Consider the following 22830-nt stretch of genomic DNA (forward strand, 5'->3'; position numbering starts at 1 on the left):
AGTCGACCCCCCTATAACACTGTTGATAATTCCATTTTATATGAATTCCATGTTGTACGAGTCACTTAGATTTTACAAATACGTGTGCCGGGATGTGAACGGCTCACGTATTTGTAAAATCTAAGTGACTCGTACAACACGGAATTCATATAACACGGAATTATCTACAGTGTTATAGGAGGAAGTCTACTGTATTATAGTACATTTTACTCTGTTTAATTTGAAAAATTTCTATAGAATATTTTATATCTTTCGTGCTTTATTCGATCTTCAAACGAATTATAGATTCTCCTTCGTTTTTTTAAAGCAAATTCTCGCAAGTGTTATTGAAATTCGACATTGGAAACCACGAAATTGGATCGTTTACGTCTGAAAACGTTGAATACGAAAATCTCATTGAATACTAATAGCACATTATTTCCGTCATATCTGATAGTGACGAAAACGACAGCATTGTGAGAGAGAAGTTCTCACGTAATTTCCTATCCAGAAACTTATTAAATAAACTGTTAAAATGGTAAAGTGACTACTGACGAAACTTAGTTTCCACTTTCTACAATCGAAATCTATCAGGAAGTTATGTTAAAAGAGTAATGTTTTATTCATAACACACAGGAAATTGAATAGTAGGTGAAGTAGCACGTGTTACTGCACGTCTCCATCCTAGCTTCAGTAACTTAGCTGCACTCTTGACGTTTCCTTATCTTTTTTTTTTTTTTTTCTTTTTCTTATTGGGTTAAGAGAGAATTTTACGTTCTTTAAGAGGATTAAAACTTATTGTAATTTCTTGCAAACTCTGCAAATTGATATCTCTTGTTAGTTTTCTGTTTTAAAAGTTTAATTTCATTCCCTTCTCGATATAATTGTAACATTTTTGCCCAATTTACCTTAATAATTATAATTTAAATTCTCTAATATTTCAAGTATTAAAAATTGTAGAAAATAAAATTTATAATTTTGCTTTAATAATCTTTTATCCAATTTTAAAATATCTATTTTAATGTAATTAACTTACTTCTTTTGCTATTATTTTCTCATTTTTTTTTCTCGTGTTTTAGTGTTGTCTCCTGTTTATTTCGAAAAATCTATTAAGTTTAGAGAGATTTTCTAAAAGAAAAGAATTAAGTGGTTTTAAAATTTATAGGGCTTTAATCTTTATAATTAATTCACAAAATAAAATAAATAAAAATCGATTTATTCTTACTCTCCCTTCTCCGTATATTATTAAGATTTTACTGGTATATACCCATTATTAATTCTGTACTTTTATATTGATCGAAAATATCTAATTAAGTAATGCTTATAAAAATGAATTTTTATTCATTTATTGGTAGGATGGTATAGCAGATAGATTATCCAAACAGATCAGGATGATTTAATACTCTGAGAGGAGGGGGGAAAAAAAGAAAAAGAAAACTTCTCTAAAGGAATTAGTGTAGTACCAAACAAATAAATACTCTTTTAGGTAATTTAGAAAGAGAAAGAAAAGAAATTCCCAAATGATAAAGGATTAAAACAATCAGCATTATATCTCACTTTATCCAATAATAGAATTTTTATCTGATCATCCTCCCCTTCTTGAGTGTGTTCACAAATAAGAAAACAGAAACCATTAGAGATATTTCCCGAAGGAAATAATGTCATATCTCGGTATCATCCGATTCTGAAGTTGAAGATAACTAAATCTATTCAGTAGCATTCTAGGATAATCTGATTTTTTTCCCTTGTTTTCTTCCTGATAATTTCTTAATTTCTGTTCTTTTTCCTGCCTCTAAAACTCTCTCTCTCTCTCCCTCTTTTCCTATGTTAAGGAGTAAGATTTTTATAAGGATTATATATATATATTCTGATAAGAGGAGGAATTTATGTAATGATAAATCATTTAAAATTCCAACGTGACGGAGATAATTAAAATTAACACCTGAAACAAGGACAATTTGCAGATGACACTACCCACGAACATTTTCTTCTCGCTGTCTAGGCGACGATGACAGTAAATTGTTGATTAATTGTCAACTGCATTCTGTTGCCAGGCGACTGCTGGTATTTATGTCATACTTACCTTTAGTAGTGATCTCTTATGATGAAGATTGAAGGATGCTGTAACGTCAAACATGGAAAAAACTCATTTACAACTGTTAATTTATTTAACAATAGATCCGTTTTTTTTTTTAAATTTTCTTTTTAATATAAAGGTAGAGGTTAGAAAAACTCGAGTTTTTGTGAAGTTTTATTGCTGTAGAAGCACGTCGAAGTGAGCGAGTTGGCCGACTATCTGACGCCAGACTTAATGGAGCGAGACTTTTTAAGAAATCAGACACCGTGATCAATAACTAGTATATTTGGTAGGATACATTTCATCTTCAAGTACAACCTTGTACAGTATAAATACTATTTATATACAGAATCTAATATCGTAGAGGTAAATCTATAACATACTGCTTTAGTTAAGTACAGTATATATATATATAGAATAATGGAATATCTTACACTAGATTATAACTGTTTAAAGAATAACGAAACGTATTATATTTATTATTGTTTACGACTGTGATAACATTCTTATTTTCTAACAACAATAAAAAAAATAGAGGAAGAAAAAAAATTGTATTGTTTATTTTACATGAAAAAAATCTGTTTGAATAATAGTTTTTAGAAACTTTTCTATTTCAAAATTTGAATTTTTAAATCGATATAGAAGAGAGAAAGAAGTAGATATATATAGAGAGAGAGAGGGAGAGAGAACCAAAATTCGGAATGATTTTATTAAAGTTATAGTGGAACTCGTAGGAATCCAGTTACATAGAACCTCTATACCATGGAAGAAAACAGTGTAAAACAGAAATCTTATCCTTTAAATTCTTCTTTAAATATGACTGAAATAATCAAAGATTATAACATGAACTTATTTAAAACCATTTTTTAGTTATTTATTTATTTAAAAAAAAGGGGAGTGTGATTGAAAGTTTCGACTATAAAATTATAACATATATAGAAAAATAACACACGACTGTATTCAAAATAATTAAAAATTTATATGCTTTTGTAAATATAAATTTATAATTTATCTTCTTAACGAAAACATTCTTTTTTTTCTTTATTAATACGGAGTTTTTTTAATAAAAGAGAGAGAAAAAAAAACAAAATGCCCCACTCTATTCCAATCTGATATAATAGAAAAGAATTGTTTTTATTTGAATTCTGTGTGCATTTTATATAATCCAAACTACCGATAAAATCGAGTTAAAAATGGCGTTTTTTTTTTCTCTTTTAATCTTCTTTCTTACGCTTTCTTTAAAAATTAAATATACCGTTAATCAAATACAATATACTATTGTGATTTACACGTTTATAACTAACCTTTATGATAGTATATAGGTTGATTATACACAGACGTGCTTTTAGGAGATACCTTTGTGATGTTGTAAACATCCCTCGGGAATATTTTCTTCTTTATAAATAAATAATTCTGTACTGTATTTCTCGTTATAGAATATGGAAGAATAAGGCGTGACTCGTCTATGTTTTTCTTTCTTAGGTAAAGTCCGTATTGGTACCAATTAAACGTAGCACATCATCAAAAGAGAGAGGAGGGAAACACAAAAACTTACTGCTATTGTTTATTTGTTTTAATAATGATAGAGAAAAAATACACAGATTTTTTTCTCTCTCTCTCTCTCTGTTCACTCTCCTTTATTATGCAACTGCAGGCGTATTTCCCTTTTCAACAAGAGAAAAGTCCTATTTAGCTTTATTACTAGTGAACACGCTTCGTGTTTAGAGATTTATAAAAAGTACTGTGTTATTCACAGCCATTTAAATAACGATCCAAAACTCATTGCGGTTTTTTTAAACCTGTCAGGCTTTTATGTTTCTTCAATGTTATAATCTTAACACAACAAATTTTCATAACCCATTATATGAAGGTGTTTTAAAAATCTTAAGTCGTGTAAATGCGAAAGAATACATAACAAAAGGATAAAAGATCAAGAGATAACTTGCCAATCTTGTTATCTAAACCGTAGAAAATAATATTCACAAGGATTTAATAATATGATAATGTTTTAAAATTTAATTCATTCCGTTTTATTTATTAAAACTTTTCAAACGATTTGTGATAAAAAAGAGAAGTATAACGACGATTTTGAAGTGGCGAAATATAAATCCACTTTATGTAAATTAGAGAGAAAGAGAGAGAGAATTTGATTCTTGATTTGCATTCGTGTTTAGTTAAGAAGACGAAGGAAAATCTAGACATTTATATCCTTTAAGACAGATCGGAAAGGGAAATCTTGAATAATTAATTATTTTTCGATTGGGGGAACGTGTTCTGAATATCTTAAATTGATAAATTCGGGGTTTCTTTTTAATTTTAATACTATTGTTAACTGAATATTAAAGGAAGGAACCGTTATAGAAATCATATTTCACAACTTAAAAACCATCAAAGAAATTTGTTTTTTTGTGTTTTCTACAATAGAAATTCAAGCGAAACAAATCCTCCCCAATAACATAAAGTGCAGCAGCTAGAGACGTCTCCTTTCTCACAATGATAGAGAAAAAGATGATATATATATATATAGCCTATATGATGGCCAAACCGAAATTTCTTCCATGCTATTGTTACTGTATAAAATTTCGATAATAAACTCTTGTATTATTGATTGATCTTTTACTCTTTTTTTAACAGATGGTATCAATGAAGTTCTTGCAGAATGTCAACTGATTGTGCGACTCGTGACAGAAGCCATGCTATTTAACAGTGTAACTGTACGCCTGAACGACATGACACAAACTTCGTTCCTTTCACCCGTTTTTGATTACTTTTTAGAAGGTCTAGCTGCTATTATACCTTGCCCAAAAGATAATATTTATATCTTTAACGTTCAGGTAATAATTTATTTATATATTAAAATAACTACTGTATAGGTTTAATCTATGTTTTAATTTAGTTATAAACGTGTATTTTTCCTCCTCCTCCTCCTCCTCCTCCTCCTCTTCCTCTTCCTCCTCCTATTTAAATTGTAATTTTCTAAATATTAAATTACACCGACGTTAAAAGCAACCCCTTGACTTTATATTCGATTTAAACTGGAGAATCTCTTGAATATTTAAATGAATACATACATATACGGTATCTTAGATAATATCGATGACAATAAGGGAAATAAAATTTGGCAATCTCGATTGTACGAGTAACTTTCCCTGGAGATGGAGACGATAGTATGTCCAGCTATTCAACCGTTTTCTTTAATATAGTAGGACTACTCTACTCAGCACTTTCTGGGATCAGACAGTTGTACTGTACATCGCAATAAAATCTGCTTCAGTTCGGTGACTGGAAATCCCAAGTACTCTTGGGACAGAAAATGAAAATGGAACATTACATCCTACCAATAAATTCAAATTAATATTCATAACCAATGTCTAACTGTCAGGATTTCACCGTTTATTAATTCGTAAACAAGAGAAAATTCATACGTATCGATTATTTATTAAAGAGATTTTAAATAATAATAAGAAGAATAAAACTACGATTATCTATTATATATATATAGAGAGAGAATTAGTTTCTCCATTAAGTAGAATATTCTAAGGTTAAAGAAAAATCCTGTGGCTTGTAATGGGGTGATAACTAATGTGTTTACATTTCGCAAATTATGAAGCTGTTAAATTCAAAGGGAAAGTAAATTAGATTATTTATGTACTTCGACTGCTTTATTAGTCCGTTGCTTGCGTGTAATGTCATTTTAGTCAATAATGCTTTAGGCTTGGTTTCTTCTATTGGCTACATATCATTTAAATATGACATACAACCTCTGCTGCATAATATTTACCTGATTCTTACATTAATATAAGAATAGCTTTATAATTTATTTAGTAATCATCGTCTCCGAAATGGATAAAACATCGATTTTTATATGAAATTTTAATGAAAAATATCATAGATAATTATGGTTACCTTTTTTTTTAATATGTCAGATTCTCTGTATACATTTTGAATAATTAAAAACAAAAAAAAAAAACATTAATCTTTTCACAAACAAGTCTTCTTTTCTATGAATTAATTAGAATCGAATTCCAATATCAGTTATAAAGATAAGATGGATAATAATAGAGAGGTTTCGGCCGAAGTTTTCATCTCTCGAACGTGAACGTCGAACGTCGAGCGCCGCTTACAAAGCGGCGCTCGACGTTCGACGTTCACGTTCGAGAGATGTTCGACGTTCGACGTTCACGTTCGATAGATGAAAACTTCGGCCGCAATCTCGCTAATAATTGAGTATTTAACGCATTTTTCCACGAAATTTTCTCTCTTTTTCAATTTATTTCTTTTAGGACGATACGGATGTCGAAGCCAAGATTTTAAACGTCAGTTTTTCTGCTAGAAGTTTTGATTCTGGATCTTTTTATAGTCCACAGTATCTTCAAGAGAGAGTTTATCTAAACCGAGCTATTTTAGCACGACTAGCAAATGTTCAGGTAAAAGTGATACTCACTCATTCTTTTCACTTTTCTTTTTAACAATCTGTTTTGAACGATACTCAAATTTGAGATGTTAAATTTAACTCCGAATAAACCTTTAAAAGAAGGATTTACAAGAGTAACTCGAATGTTCAGAAAAGAGTGACACGACGTGAATTCTGATAGCGTGTCAGTCATGTAAGACTGACATGTTTCTCAAAGGAATATATCCTCTATTCTTGTGAGGAAAAAAAATATTGAAAAGTGTCAAAACGATAAGAATTTTAAAATTATTTTCTAGAAATGCCCCCTTTTTTATTATTATTATTATTTTTTTTTTCGAATAAATTAAAAAGTAAAACACATAAAGTTTTAAGTATTTTATCCTTGAAAACTCTATAAAGAAACCTGTAATAATACTTTTGTCAGAGATTCTAAAGGGATAAGATTATGGAGAAGTATTTTTTTTATTTATTTATAGAAAAAAAAAAGACTTTAGGTAGAAAATAATATTTACTCGAGACTTTTCTTATAACGAGATTGGTGCAAAATTTTCGTGAATTCTATATATAAAAGCTGTATGAGATAGGAAAGTATAAAAGATATCAACTTAATCTCTACTTCAGGTATTACCTTTCGATGATAACCTGTGCGTTAGGGAACCGTGTGTTAACTTTGAAGAATGTTTATCTGTTCTGAAGTTTGGAAAAGCTTCTGGCTTTATAGCTTCGGACAGTTTGTTGTTCCGGCCCATTTATCCCGTCAACACATTTGCCTGTCGATGTCCTTCGGGATTTACAGGTAAAGATAAACAATCCTTAATACATTTTATATATATATACGAAAAGTATATATATATTAGTTACTTATCGATTATTTTTTTTTAGGTATGAATCATAATTACGAGTGCGATACGGAAGTTAACCTGTGTTATTCTAATCCGTGTGGAAAAAACGGAACTTGCGTAAGAAAAGAAGGTGGTTACGCTTGTTTATGTAAAGAAGGATTTACTGGTGAGTTAATAGAGGATTAATTAAATTAAATTAATTAATTTATTTATGTATGGTCGATGCCTTTTTTAAACGATTGAATGTGTTGTCGGTTTTGTAATAAATTGATCCCGGTATCCTGTTTTATAAAAATCTAATGAAAGAAAAAAAAATCTCGAGAGCGACTTTACAACTCTATTATTGGAAATAAAATCCTGAAAATCGAACTAAATTTGGAGCTTTCTCGGACGATTCTTCGCATCTCTTATCGGAAAAGTGAAGAAAATGAAAGACGAAGTTCCTAAAAACATAGAGCATTGGATTTTTTTTTTTCCTTCCTCTCAAGAAAGCTGTCGTGTTTAGAGTAGGTTTTTCTTCCGAGTTGCATCTCACTCAATAATGCTAGACAGCAAGATTGCATCTCGAAAGTTATATAACCAATCTCTTTTCATTGACAGGGTAGAAAATGCATTGATAAAATAAATGTCTTCATTAAATCTAAAGGAATACATTACGATACTTTTTTTTTAAATATAAAACCCGAAATTCTAAACAGTTACTGGTAAAAATTACAGTTTAATTTACATGGCCGCATCAATATTAAGTTTTCATTACTGTTATTTTTTTCTTCTTCTTCTTCTTCTCTTAATTCAGTAACACGAAGTTAATTTCAATGCTTTTCCTCATTAATATTATTAACATTATAATGGATACATATTTACATTGCTTATCTTCGAGGTAGCGGCAATAATAAATAAGATTATGTTAAGATATTAAGTAATTTTCTATTGAAAATTATTCGAGCCGAATTAATAACGGTTTAAATAAGAATTTCTTTTGCTAAACGATAATATTCGCTTCTCCATTTTGATTTAAAGAAAACTTTACTGCTAGAAACTATCATCGAGTTTAATTAATTACTCTTCAAAGCGAACGAATTAAAATCCAAATAAATGTATTCATTACTATTTAAATTATATACAAATCCTTTAAATAACTTTCCAACAATACTGAATTAATTATATTATTTCTCGAGCGAATTCTTGTATTATAATAATAGTAGAAAATTACAAAAGTGTTTTACTTTTACTCCTTCTATTATGTTAAATAATATAGAAGATAGAGAAGTTATTCATTTGGAGAAAGAACAATGATGATGATGTGTTCAACTAAGCAGGCCGCTTCGTTTGTCAGCAATATGAGATGGCCCGGAGGAAGCTGACCTAAGCACAACAAAGTTTTCTTGATAAATAATTAACTTTACTCGTCTCAATTAGTAAGATCTTGTTGCATGAACTGATACAATTAAAAGTAAATAAATTCTTCTCTACCTATTAGATTTTTGCTTATTGTGATACCATTCAAATTACTAAGCACGAATAACGAAATAACATACATAATTCGTGTTTATGAATATTTATTACAATATTTAGGTATTCATCGTGCTTCAGATTTAATAAATTCCTAATGAGATTGTTCAGCTTCTACAACGAAAAAGGATTAGAGAAAGGATCTATATTGGAATATGGATTTTACTTTTCTATTCGAATGAGGAATATATTGATTAATTATTCATTTATTTTAAAAGAATATTTGAGAGGTTTCGGCCGAAGTTTTCATCTCTCGAACGTGAACGTCGAACGTCGAGCGCCGCTTAATAGTAAACGGNGTGAATTCGAAAGAATTTAGAATATTCGCTCGACAATAAAATAAAAAAATAAAAGAAAATATAACCGGATACGATTAATTTGAAGAATTTTAATAACGTTTCAAGAAAATCTAGTCCTATTTTTTCCCTTTTTTTCCGTCTTCTTTTTTTTTTGTACTGTACGTTTGACTGTCACTATCAAACAAGCTTTCATTTACTCATCTATTTATACTGGAGGAAAGAAATGTAGTAGCTTTTAAGCTTAATTTTTTGAATAATTTATCTCCCCATTTTACAATTTGTTATTGTGTAAAATCAGAAGAAGAAAAAGAAAAAACAAACAACCGAATAGGAATTTAATAGCAATTGTTTACATTTAACAATCCACATGATCAAACACTGTTTCTCCTACAAAAGTCATTAGTTTAATTCTCATTTGTATACTCTTTTGAACATAGTAAACGTATTTATGCAACGATACCTTTCATGTGGTACGATAAAGTTTATCTACAGAAGCATTGAAAACGAATCATTAAACAAACCGCCTGATGTATCCACCGAATCGTTTCATATATATATATATATATATAAAACAAACCTCTATATATATATATTGCAACGTTATATATGAATGATGTTAGCTTATAACAACTTATAGGCCTTTTTGCTTACGTCCAGGGAGCATATCTGTAAAGGTTATTTGTCATCCGTCAACCATTGAATGCTGCACACGAAGTAGTATCTGTCTACTATGATGGATGTACAGAATTAGTAGTTAAAAAGCAAAAATAGAAGGCAAGAATTTTGAAAATTGCACTCTTTTCTTATTGATTTCTTGCATTTAATAATAGAAAACTTAATCTTTACAATCATTTCTTTCAATTTTTTTTTATTTATTTAAAAAGTTTGTTAACCTACCTATGTTAATAACAAATGAAAGTATACTTAGATTAATGTTTTTTTATTCATGATTTTCTATATATATATATAGGCTATATAAATGGTTGGAAATTAAGGGATTTTATTGGGAAAGAAATTTTCTTGAGTAAATCCTCGGTCGGAAAGCCATACAACGTACAGTTTATTAAAGGATACTGATTGACGTAGAATCGTTCGATCATTGTCTACGCTTCTTGGATGTAAGAGGATTTCCATTTTTTTGAAGAAAAGAAAAGAAAAAAAAAATACATATAAGAAAAGGAAAGAATCCACTAGATTTTGGATTTTTTTTTTTTTACAATGGAATGTCCTCCAAAATCTGGACTCTGTCCAATTCTGTTAAAGGCTAACATAATATTTATCTAAACTTTTCTATAATTTTAAATAAAACTTTTTTGTTTAGAATTTTTAATTATTTATAATATCGTTAACGAACTCTTTAATGGGCTTTTGAAATTCTTAACGTTAAAGATGATTAATGGATGACTTGTACTGTACAAGTACAAATGGCTGTCAATTTGTCCAGCAGTAAAATTTGTAATAAAACTTTTTACGAAATTGCATTTTTTTATATTGAATTTTAGTTTATAAACATAAAAAAATATATATATATATATATATATTGCTTGTTTAAATTGTTTACTCTCATTATAACACATATAACTGTTACGTAAACTAAACAGAACTTTGATGACGAACACAGTGACATTTCTACCCCCTGCCAGTTTCTGAATTGTATTCCCTATATTATACGGTTTAGTTTGTCTAGTACGTAATTTCCTCGAACAATTGAATTTAATTAATCTGAGTTGAAGTTCTGTTTGAAAGCTTGAGGTTAAATAAATGAACTGTTGTACTGACTTAATTTTATTCTTGTAATCGAGAAGCAGGGGAGAGGGGGGTTTAACCTCATATATATATATAAAGGTATTTTATAATGAATTTTTATAATTCTGCATTTGTTTACTTGGAAAACACGGTAATTTTAAACTACTTAATCAAAATCCGTTTAATTATTGTGTGAAAGGCGTTTCTAATTGTACTGTATCTAAAATTTGACTTTTCGATCAGATTTGTAAATAATTCATAGAAGTTTCGTGTTAATAATAAGTTTATATAATCTCTATTTTAAATTTACAATCCAATTTATATATACAATTGATTATTCAAAATTAAAGAATACAGTAGATTCCCCTATAACACTGTAGATAATTCCGTGTTGTACGAGTCACTTAGATTTTACAAATACGTGTGCCGGGATGTGAACGGCTTACGTATTTGTAAATCGTACAACACGGAATTCATATAACACGGAATTATCTACCGTATTATAGGGGGGGTCTACTGTATTCATCTCGGCGTCATTTTATTAATGCTTATTTCTTCCATACAAATGGAATTTTGACTTATTGATTTTTACAGCCTCATAACTGAGATTATTACTCATAAAACTTGAAATAATCTTATTTTTTCACAAAAATCTTACGTCTTCATTACTTTCACTTTCAATAAATTCAAAGTTTTGATGACTCTTCTATTTTATGTGCATTTTTTCTTTCGTTTTTAAAAAAGTTTACTGCTAATAGCGTATTAAAAAAAACTTTATTTTTTGGTATTTCATCAACTTTTACGTCTTTCTTCGTATGGTTTAGAGATTTTAAATATTTATTTACATTCATGCCCCTATTCAGTAGAATAGTTACATATTTTGTAGAGTAATTTAAGCTCATATATCCAATTTTCATTACACAGAAACCATTTCGTAAGTAAATTCGAGTGATAACTCAAATTTTCGCGCGTATAACCAACAAAGACTTTCAAACACAAATTGATAGAACATTGAGGAAGGACCTGCAAGCATGTTTACAAGACGAATTGAAATAACTTTCAGGAGGAACTTGCAAGCATGCTTAGAAGACAAATTGAAAGAACTTTCAGGAGGAACCTGCAAGCATGTTTACAAGACGAATTGAAATAACTTTCAGGAGGAACTTGCAAGCATCCTTAGAAGACAAATTGAAAGAACTTTCAGGAGGAACCTGCAAGCATGTTTACAAGACGAATTGAAATAACTTTCAGGAGGAACTTGCAAGCATCCTTAGAAGACAAATTGAAAGAACTTTCAGGAGGAACCTGCAAGCATGTTTACAAGACGAATTGAAATAACTTTCAGGAGGAACTTGCAAGCATCCTTAGAAGACAAATTGAAAGAACTTTCAGGAGGAACCTGCAAGCATGTTTACAAGACGAATTGAAATAACTTTCAGGAGGAACTTGCAAGCATCCTTAGAAGACAAATTGAAAGAACTTTCAGGAGGAACCTGCAAGCATGTTTACAAGACGAATTGAAATAACTTTCAGGAGGAACTTGCAAGCATCCTTAGAAGACAAATTGAAAGAACTTTCAGGAGGAACCTGCAAGCATGTTTACAAGACGAATTGAAATAACTTTCAGGAGGAACTTGCAAGCATCCTTAGAAGACAAATTGAAAGAACTTTCAGGAGGAACCTGCAAGCATGTTTACAAGACGAATTGAAATAACTTTCAGGAGGAACTTGCAAGCATCCTTAGAAGACAAATTGAAAGAACTTTCAGGAGGAACCTGCAAGCATGTTTACAAGACGAATTGAAATAACTTTCAGGAGGAACTTGCAAGCATCCTTAGAAGACAAATTGAAAGAACTTTCAGGAGGAACCTGCAAGCATGTTTACAAGACGAATTGAAATAACTTTCAGGAGGAACTTGCAAGCATCCTTAGAAGACAAATTGAAAGAACTTTCAGGAGGAACCTGCAAGCATGTTTACAAGACGAATTGAAATAACTTTCAGGAGGAACTTGCAAGCATCCTTAGAAGACAAATTGAAAGAACTTTCAGGAGGAACCTGCAAGCATGTTTACAAGACGAATTGAAATAACTTTCAGGAGGAACTTGCAAGCATCCTTAGAAGACAAATTGAAAGAACTTTCAGGAGGAACCTGCAAGCATGTTTACAAGACGAATTGAAATAACTTTCAGGAGGAACTTGCAAGCATCCTTAGAAGACAAATTGAAAGAACTTTCAGGAGGAACCTGCAAGCATGTTTACAAGACGAATTGAAATAACTTTCAGGAGGAACTTGCAAGCATCCTTAGAAGACAAATTGAAAGAACTTTCAGGAGGAACCTGCAAGCATGTTTACAAGACGAATTGAAATAACTTTCAGGAGGAACTTGCAAGCATCCTTAGAAGACAAATTGAAAGAACTTTCAGGAGGAACCTGCAAGCATGTTTACAAGACGAATTGAAATAACTTTCAGGAGGAACTTGCAAGCATCCTTAGAAGACAAATTGAAAGAACTTTCAGGAGGAACCTGCAAGCATGTTTACAAGACGAATTGAAATAACTTTCAGGAGGAACTTGCAAGCATCCTTAGAAGACAAATTGAAAGAACTTTCAGGAGGAACCTGCAAGCATGTTTACAAGACGAATTGAAATAACTTTCAGGAGGAACTTGCAAGCATCCTTAGAAGACAAATTGAAAGAACTTTCAGGAGGAACCTGCAAGCATGTTTACAAGACGAATTGAAATAACTTTCAGGAGGAACTTGCAAGCATCCTTAGAAGACAAATTGAAAGAACTTTCAGGAGGAACCTGCAAGCATGTTTACAAGACGAATTGAAATAACTTTCAGGAGGAACTTGCAAGCATCCTTAGAAGACAAATTGAAAGAACTTTCAGGAGGAACCTGCAAGCATGTTTACAAGACGAATTGAAATAACTTTCAGGAGGAACTTGCAAGCATCCTTAGAAGACAAATTGAAAGAACTTTCAGGAGGAACCTGCAAGCATGTTTACAAGACGAATTGAAATAACTTTCAGGAGGAACTTGCAAGCATCCTTAGAAGACAAATTGAAAGAACTTTCAGGAGGAACCTGCAAGCATGTTTACAAGACGAATTGAAATAACTTTCAGGAGGAACTTGCAAGCATCCTTAGAAGACAAATTGAAAGAACTTTCAGGAGGAACCTGCAAGCATGTTTACAAGACGAATTGAAATAACTTTCAGGAGGAACTTGCAAGCATCCTTAGAAGACAAATTGAAAGAACTTTCAGGAGGAACCTGCAAGCATGTTTACAAGACGAATTGAAATAACTTTCAGGAGGAACTTGCAAGCATCCTTAGAAGACAAATTGAAAGAACTTTCAGGAGGAACCTGCAAGCATGTTTACAAGACGAATTGAAATAACTTTCAGGAGGAACTTGCAAGCATCCTTAGAAGACAAATTGAAAGAACTTTCAGGAGGAACCTGCAAGCATGTTTACAAGACGAATTGAAATAACTTTCAGGAGGAACTTGCAAGCATCCTTAGAAGACAAATTGAAAGAACTTTCAGGAGGAACCTGCAAGCATGTTTACAAGACGAATTGAAATAACTTTCAGGAGGAACTTGCAAGCATCCTTAGAAGACAAATTGAAAGAACTTTCAGGAGGAACCTGCAAGCATGTTTACAAGACGAATTGAAATAACTTTCAGGAGGAACTTGCAAGCATCCTTAGAAGACAAATTGAAAGAACTTTCAGGAGGAACCTGCAAGCATGTTTACAAGACGAATTGAAATAACTTTCAGGAGGAACTTGCAAGCATCCTTAGAAGACAAATTGAAAGAACTTTCAGGAGGAACCTGCAAGCATGTTTACAAGACGAATTGAAATAACTTTCAGGAGGAACTTGCAAGCATCCTTAGAAGACAAATTGAAAGAACTTTCAGGAGGAACCTGCAAGCATGTTTACAAGACGAATTGAAATAACTTTCAGGAGGAACTTGCAAGCATCCTTAGAAGACAAATTGAAAGAACTTTCAGGAGGAACCTGCAAGCATGTTTACAAGACGAATTGAAATAACTTTCAGGAGGAACTTGCAAGCATCCTTAGAAGACAAATTGAAAGAACTTTCAGGAGGAACCTGCAAGCATGTTTACAAGACGAATTGAAATAACTTTCAGGAGGAACTTGCAAGCATCCTTAGAAGACAAATTGAAAGAACTTTCAGGAGGAACCTGCAAGCATGTTTACAAGACGAATTGAAATAACTTTCAGGAGGAACTTGCAAGCATCCTTAGAAGACAAATTGAAAGAACTTTCAGGAGGAACCTGCAAGCATGTTTACAAGACGAATTGAAATAACTTTCAGGAGGAACTTGCAAGCATCCTTAGAAGACAAATTGAAAGAACTTTCAGGAGGAACCTGCAAGCATGTTTACAAGACGAATTGAAATAACTTTCAGGAGGAACTTGCAAGCATCCTTAGAAGACAAATTGAAAGAACTTTCAGGAGGAACCTGCAAGCATGTTTACAAGACGAATTGAAATAACTTTCAGGAGGAACTTGCAAGCATCCTTAGAAGACAAATTGAAAGAACTTTCAGGAGGAACCTGCAAGCATGTTTACAAGACGAATTGAAATAACTTTCAGGAGGAACTTGCAAGCATCCTTAGAAGACAAATTGAAAGAACTTTCAGGAGGAACCTGCAAGCATGTTTACAAGACGAATTGAAATAACTTTCAGGAGGAACTTGCAAGCATCCTTAGAAGACAAATTGAAAGAACTTTCAGGAGGAACCTGCAAGCATGTTTACAAGACGAATTGAAATAACTTTCAGGAGGAACTTGCAAGCATCCTTAGAAGACAAATTGAAAGAACTTTCAGGAGGAACCTGCAAGCATGTTTACAAGACGAATTGAAATAACTTTCAGGAGGAACTTGCAAGCATCCTTAGAAGACAAATTGAAAGAACTTTCAGGAGGAACCTGCAAGCATGTTTACAAGACGAATTGAAATAACTTTCAGGAGGAACTTGCAAGCATCCTTAGAAGACAAATTGAAAGAACTTTCAGGAGGAACCTGCAAGCATGTTTACAAGACGAATTGAAATAACTTTCAGGAGGAACTTGCAAGCATCCTTAGAAGACAAATTGAAAGAACTTTCAGGAGGAACCTGCAAGCATGTTTACAAGACGAATTGAAATAACTTTCAGGAGGAACTTGCAAGCATCCTTAGAAGACAAATTGAAAGAACTTTCAGGAGGAACCTGCAAGCATGTTTACAAGACGAATTGAAATAACTTTCAGGAGGAACTTGCAAGCATCCTTAGAAGACAAATTGAAAGAACTTTCAGGAGGAACCTGCAAGCATGTTTACAAGACGAATTGAAATAACTTTCAGGAGGAACTTGCAAGCATCCTTAGAAGACAAATTGAAAGAACTTTCAGGAGGAACCTGCAAGCATGTTTACAAGACGAATTGAAATAACTTTCAGGAGGAACTTGCAAGCATCCTTAGAAGACAAATTGAAAGAACTTTCAGGAGGAACCTGCAAGCATGTTTACAAGACGAATTGAAATAACTTTCAGGAGGAACTTGCAAGCATCCTTAGAAGACAAATTGAAAGAACTTTCAGGAGGAACCTGCAAGCATGTTTACAAGACGAATTGAAATAACTTTCAGGAGGAACTTGCAAGCATCCTTAGAAGACAAATTGAAAGAACTTTCAGGAGGAACCTGCAAGCATGTTTACAAGACGAATTGAAATAACTTTCAGGAGGAACTTGCAAGCATCCTTAGAAGACAAATTGAAAGAACTTTCAGGAGGAACCTGCAAGCATGTTTACAAGACGAATTGAAATAACTTTCAGGAGGAACTTGCAAGCATCCTTAGAAGACAAATTGAAAGAACTTTCAGGAGGAACCTGCAAGCATGTTTACAAGACGAATTGAAATAACTTTCAGGAGGAACTTGCAAGCATCCTTAGAAGACAAATTGAAAGAACTTTCAGGAGGAACCTGCAAGCATGTTTACAAGACGAATTGAAATAACTTTCAGGAGGAACTTGCAAGCATCCTTAGAAGACAAATTGAAAGAACTTTCAGGAGGAACCTGCAAGCATGTTTACAAGACGAATTGAAATAACTTTCAGGAGGAACTTGCAAGCATCCTTAGAAGACAAATTGAAAGAACTTTCAGGAGGAACCTGCAAGCATGTTTACAAGACGAATTGAAATAACTTTCAGGAGGAACTTGCAAGCATCCTTAGAAGACAAATTGAAAGAACTTTCAGGAGGAACCTGCAAGCATGTTTACAAGACGAATTGAAATAACTTTCAGGAGGAACTTGCAAGCATCCTTAGAAGACAAATTGAAAGAACTTTCAGGAGGAACCTGCAAGCATGTTTACAAGACGAATTGAAATAACTTTCAGGAGGAACTTGCAAGCATCCTTAGAAGACAAATTGAAAGAACTTTCAGGAGGAACCTGCAAGCATGTTTACAAGACGAATTGAAATAACTTTCAGGAGGAACTTGCAAGCATCCTTAGAAGACAAATTGAAAGAACTTTCAGGAGGAACCTGCAAGCATGTTTACAAGACGAATTGAAATAACTTTCAGGAGGAACTTGCAAGCATCCTTAGAAGACAAATTGAAAGAACTTTCAGGAGGAACCTGCAAGCATGTTTACAAGACGAATTGAAATAACTTTCAGGAGGAACTTGCAAGCATCCTTAGAAGACAAATTGAAAGAACTTTCAGGAGGAACCTGCAAGCATGTTTACAAGACGAATTGAAATAACTTTCAGGAGGAACTTGCAAGCATCCTTAGAAGACAAATTGAAAGAACTTTCAGGAGGAACCTGCAAGCATGTTTACAAGACGAATTGAAATAACTTTCAGGAGGAACTTGCAAGCATCCTTAGAAGACAAATTGAAAGAACTTTCAGGAGGAACCTGCAAGCATGTTTACAAGACGAATTGAAATAACTTTCAGGAGGAACTTGCAAGCATCCTTAGAAGACAAATTGAAAGAACTTTCAGGAGGAACCTGCAAGCATGTTTACAAGACGAATTGAAATAACTTTCAGGAGGAACTTGCAAGCATCCTTAGAAGACAAATTGAAAGAACTTTCAGGAGGAACCTGCAAGCATGTTTACAAGACGAATTGAAATAACTTTCAGGAGGAACTTGCAAGCATCCTTAGAAGACAAATTGAAAGAACTTTCAGGAGGAACCTGCAAGCATGTTTACAAGACGAATTGAAATAACTTTCAGGAGGAACTTGCAAGCATCCTTAGAAGACAAATTGAAAGAACTTTCAGGAGGAACCTGCAAGCATGTTTACAAGACGAATTGAAATAACTTTCAGGAGGAACTTGCAAGCATCCTTAGAAGACAAATTGAAAGAACTTTCAGGAGGAACCTGCAAGCATGTTTACAAGACGAATTGAAATAACTTTCAGGAGGAACTTGCAAGCATCCTTAGAAGACAAATTGAAAGAACTTTCAGGAGGAACCTGCAAGCATGTTTACAAGACGAATTGAAATAACTTTCAGGAGGAACTTGCAAGCATCCTTAGAAGACAAATTGAAAGAACTTTCAGGAGGAACCTGCAAGCATGTTTACAAGACGAATTGAAATAACTTTCAGGAGGAACTTGCAAGCATCCTTAGAAGACAAATTGAAAGAACTTTCAGGAGGAACCTGCAAGCATGTTTACAAGACGAATTGAAATAACTTTCNCGAGCGCCGCTTAATAGCGGCGCTCGACGTTCGACGTTCACGTTCGAGAGATGAAAACTTCGGCCGCAACCTCTGTGTTTACTAACTTTTCTTTTCTTTATAACCGTTTCTTCGAGTGCTACTTTTTAATCCTACTTTCGAACAAAAAAAGTTTATATATGGAAACATTGTAGAGGATCAAAGTCGAATTTTTATGTAGTCGACTATAATAATGACAGTCGGAATAACGTCAGCTGTATAACCCATTTGCATTTGATGTCTTTCCAAGCATAGAAGATAAAAATAAAAAAAAATACACAGAACGGTGTGAATACTTTTCAACAATTTTTTTTAACTTTAGAAAATGTAATTTATTGTTTTGCTTTTAATCTTTAAAATTGAAGCCATTTTAAAGAAGTAATTATAACTTGGTCACTTCAATATCATTCTTTCTAATAACGTTTAATTGGTACCACCCCTCCCTCTTTTGTTTTTTTTTTTTTTTCATCTTGCTTAAATTCATTAAAAACAAGCAAGGTAAGTTTTATTGAAGAATTTTTGTAAGCAGCAGCTGTTATCCGGTTAAAGTATACAAAAGAATGTACAAGAAAGAAGTTAAAATGGCGAAAATAATAGAAAAATTTAACATTCATGAATTGATAATGTATTTTTACTTTCGGAATATTTATATAATTTAAGTGATTATGTATATAAATACATATTTTCCGACGCTTATAATATATATATTTATTTAAAAAAAAGACGTTTGAAACTAATAAAAGTTGCGGAAAATTTAATTAAAATATATATTAAAACATTTTCTTTGGAGAATAAATATTTCGAAATTAAGCTTACTTTTTTTTACGAAATTTTAATTAATTTAAATGTAGTTGTAGTAGTATAATTTATGCTTTATTTATATAGAATTAAACGTAAATTTCTGTAAAATATGCGATTATTTTTGTCTCAGCAGGTAACACACACACACACACAATGAATTTTTTTGTTATTCTTCTAAACAATACATTAAAGTCGGGTCGATAAATTAATATAATTGTTTAAACAGTTGTCAACCTGAGTAAATTGAAGTTATTATTTTAATCAGTAGAATAAAGTTGATTCGAGCATAGAGAAAGAATCATTGAAACGAAAACACACACACACACACACACAGTTTTTCTTCATCCAAATCAGTATTTTAATTAAATATATTTATGATGCTACTAACATCCTTAATGGCCTTATCACAACTGAACAGTTTAATATGTTAGAGGCCGTAAATCAAATGAAAGTCATCAAACAGACAGTACAGTGTCAGGGACTTTTACAAACGAGGGAGAAGAAGAAGAAGAAAAAAAGAGGGGGGGGGGAAAGGGCAAATTGATGAAAGAATAGTTTTCCCCGAAGACAACAGAAAGAGCTTTACGACAGCAAAAGTCTGAAAGGAGTTTGCAAGGTTTAAAGTCACTTATCTTTCTCAATTTCTATCGTTTCAGCAAACCTTTACTCCCTAGAGCATTTAAGATTAATGTAATATCCTTTAAAATAAGAAGGATTACTGATGGGAAAATATTCATCTAATGTATAATACTGGACCTGAAGCAAAGTAAACTTAATTTATATCTCGTTTCTTGTTGCAGAGGGGGGTGGTGAGTGACTAAATACGAAACAGACGGTCGCGTTAAGCTGCATCGATCTATACGATTTTAATAGGATAATTACTTTTGATAATATCTTATTTTTTTTTCTTTTTAAACCGTAACCTATATTCAGTAGCCCCATTCGTGACTTAATGACCTCAACTAAATGAAAGAATTTAATAATAACGTCGTATAAAAAAAGTTCTGATCGTTTCTCTTCATCGATTCTCGAGAATGTATTAAAATTATTTAAATTCTTATTCGCTTAATATCCTTCTAAATTTATTCCAATAAACAAAATCTGTCAAAAAAAAAGTCGGAAGTTAACGAAGCCTGTCAAGTAATTTTCTTTATTTTTATTATCCATTTTTTTTGTTTTCTCTTAAGCAAAAAAAAAGAAAGAAAGGAAAAAATAATCGTGAGATTTCTATCCGATTTTCGTAAATGGAATACACTAAGAAATCAAAAAAAAAAAGGAGAAATTTTCATCCTTAGGGATTTTCTATTGTTCGATACCATAACGGATAAGAGATACAAATATCTGGTATGCTAGGTCAGTGGAAAGGGATCAACACTGGAATGAAAGGGCATCCAACCATAGACTAACACCTGCGCTCCAATGCTCGACTTTACGTGTATCGCAAGTCATTCGATATCCATTGATAATTATATTGCCCTGTCATGTTTGACAAAATGACATTTCCTATTTTAAGTCGTTTTTCTTGTTTATACACCCGATTTAAAACGGATTTATATTCAATTATTTTTATAGTCGTTTTTGAAAACAAAATATACTTAAGATTTCCTCCTTTTTTTTTTCTCCTTTATTTATCTTCTTTTATATATATATATATATATATTTGTGGTGAGGATAAATTTGACACATTTCATCACTTCGATCCGAACGGATTGACACTTTCGTTGTGTCCAAATCGGAAATATCACCAGACGTTTGGATGAAAATACTTGTGGAGATTGCTGCTGACATGTTTTCTGATGATTTCGCAATGTTTCCTGGAAACGCCTATAATCAAAACATTGTCACTTCTGAGTTATTTCGTTACCGAAATGATTGATATCTGTGCAACAACAACAACAACAAAAAAAAATAATAATTGATATCACTTATATGTCCTTTCACTTGTAACAACTCGAGAAGAATGGAAACTTTTTTAATACCTTTTATGTTTCGTTTCTTCTGTTATTTTTGTTTTCTAACTATTAAGTGAATTAGCATTGATTTCTATCGCTTAGATTCTATCTTAAAAAAGCTTTTTTTTAAGATTAAAACACTTAATTTTTCTCTGACGAACGGAGTTAGATGATCAGCATCACTCTTGTTAACAGGAAAAGTATGATTTACAGGGGCTGAAATCGAGATCTTATATTTTAAACTATTAAATAAATTTAAGAAAAAAAAAACAAAATCTACTTTTTTTTTATTAATTTCATTTTAGAATATATTAAAGTACATAAATCAAATATTTTATTATTCATTCTAGAAGAGAAATTGAAAGAAAAGATTGCGAAAGTATGCTGGAAAATTTTCTGATTCAGTAGAGTAATTAAGACATTTCTCTTATATCTCATTTCTGATAAAGTACTGTGGAACTGATCGCAACTGTAGACCTACTTATCAGTTCACTTAATGAAGCGGCGGAAGTTCTATGGTCTTCGTACACAAACGTCGTTCGTGCAGAAAATGAATCGAGTTTGTGATCGCTGCAAGTCAACACACGCATCTAACTGGACAGATTGCTGTCACAACTTCTCCTGGGATAGTGTCATTTCCTGTTAGCTCTTCTGATGCGATTGGAAGAGAATTTGTCAGGCGTTAATAGACTGGTATTACTGAAAACTTTTGTTGTATACATGAATTAGGTTATGATACTCGACATCTCAATCGATAATTATATAAACGTCTTAGGATATTATTATTATTATTTTTTCCTATCCTTACACACCGTCTTAATAGTAATAAACTGGGTTATTTTAATGTAATAAAACGTACGCATATTACACATTTTTAACACCTAGAATATTGTAGAAACAAAGCACGTCTTCATGTAAACATAAGCATTAGTTTTATGCCAGTACAGTTTTCAGTTCACAAAAAGAATTAATAAGAGAAAGGAAGTATGCAGGACACGAATTTAACGAGTTTTTCTCTACTATAATTTATTATAACTGCCATAGGGGATTGCTAAAATGTTCTTTCTTTAGATACAGGGTCTATTTGTTCTTTGGTATAGAGGGGCTAATTTTGGATGCCATGTGAAATTGGTATGTGCTTTCTAAAGCACTTTAAATATTTGAAAGCCACTCTACCAAGTGATAGACCTTGTCTGTTGCTATTTTTCACTTAATTGTTTTTTTTTTTTGTAATTAAATTAATTACTTTTTGTTATTATATTCACTTTAATAGTCTTAAAATGTTTAAAATTATAATAGTGTATACCAAATCACTCCTATTCATTTAAAATTTGTAGCCTTCGGGGCTAAAATCACTGAATAAATTCTACATAATAACATTATTCTTATAAATTTATAATACTGATTTAATTTATATTGCTTACATAACATTGTTTAAAATAAATAAATAAATA

General features: G+C 31.9%; 1 protein-coding gene across 3 annotated transcripts in view; it reads left to right on the plus strand.

The window, feature by feature from the left end:
• Positions 1 to 22830, plus strand: part of LOC111642513 (protocadherin-like wing polarity protein stan) — a 70222-nt gene that overhangs the window by 16672 nt on the left and 30720 nt on the right. For all 3 annotated transcript variants that reach the window (XM_023388864.1, XM_023388863.1, XM_023388865.1), the window contains exons 2-5: positions 4691 to 4890; positions 6340 to 6483; positions 7092 to 7266; positions 7353 to 7478. In XM_023388864.1, coding sequence (XP_023244632.1) covers positions 4691 to 4890; positions 6340 to 6483; positions 7092 to 7266; positions 7353 to 7478 — 645 coding nt within the window. The remainder of the gene's footprint in view (positions 1 to 4690; positions 4891 to 6339; positions 6484 to 7091; positions 7267 to 7352; positions 7479 to 22830) is intronic.

The sequence above is a fragment of the Centruroides sculpturatus genome, unplaced genomic scaffold (assembly GCF_000671375.1).
Source record: "Centruroides sculpturatus isolate CEXI.00-Female unplaced genomic scaffold, Cexi_2.0 scaffold1727, whole genome shotgun sequence".
Classification (NCBI taxonomy): Eukaryota; Metazoa; Arthropoda; class Arachnida; order Scorpiones; family Buthidae; genus Centruroides; species Centruroides sculpturatus.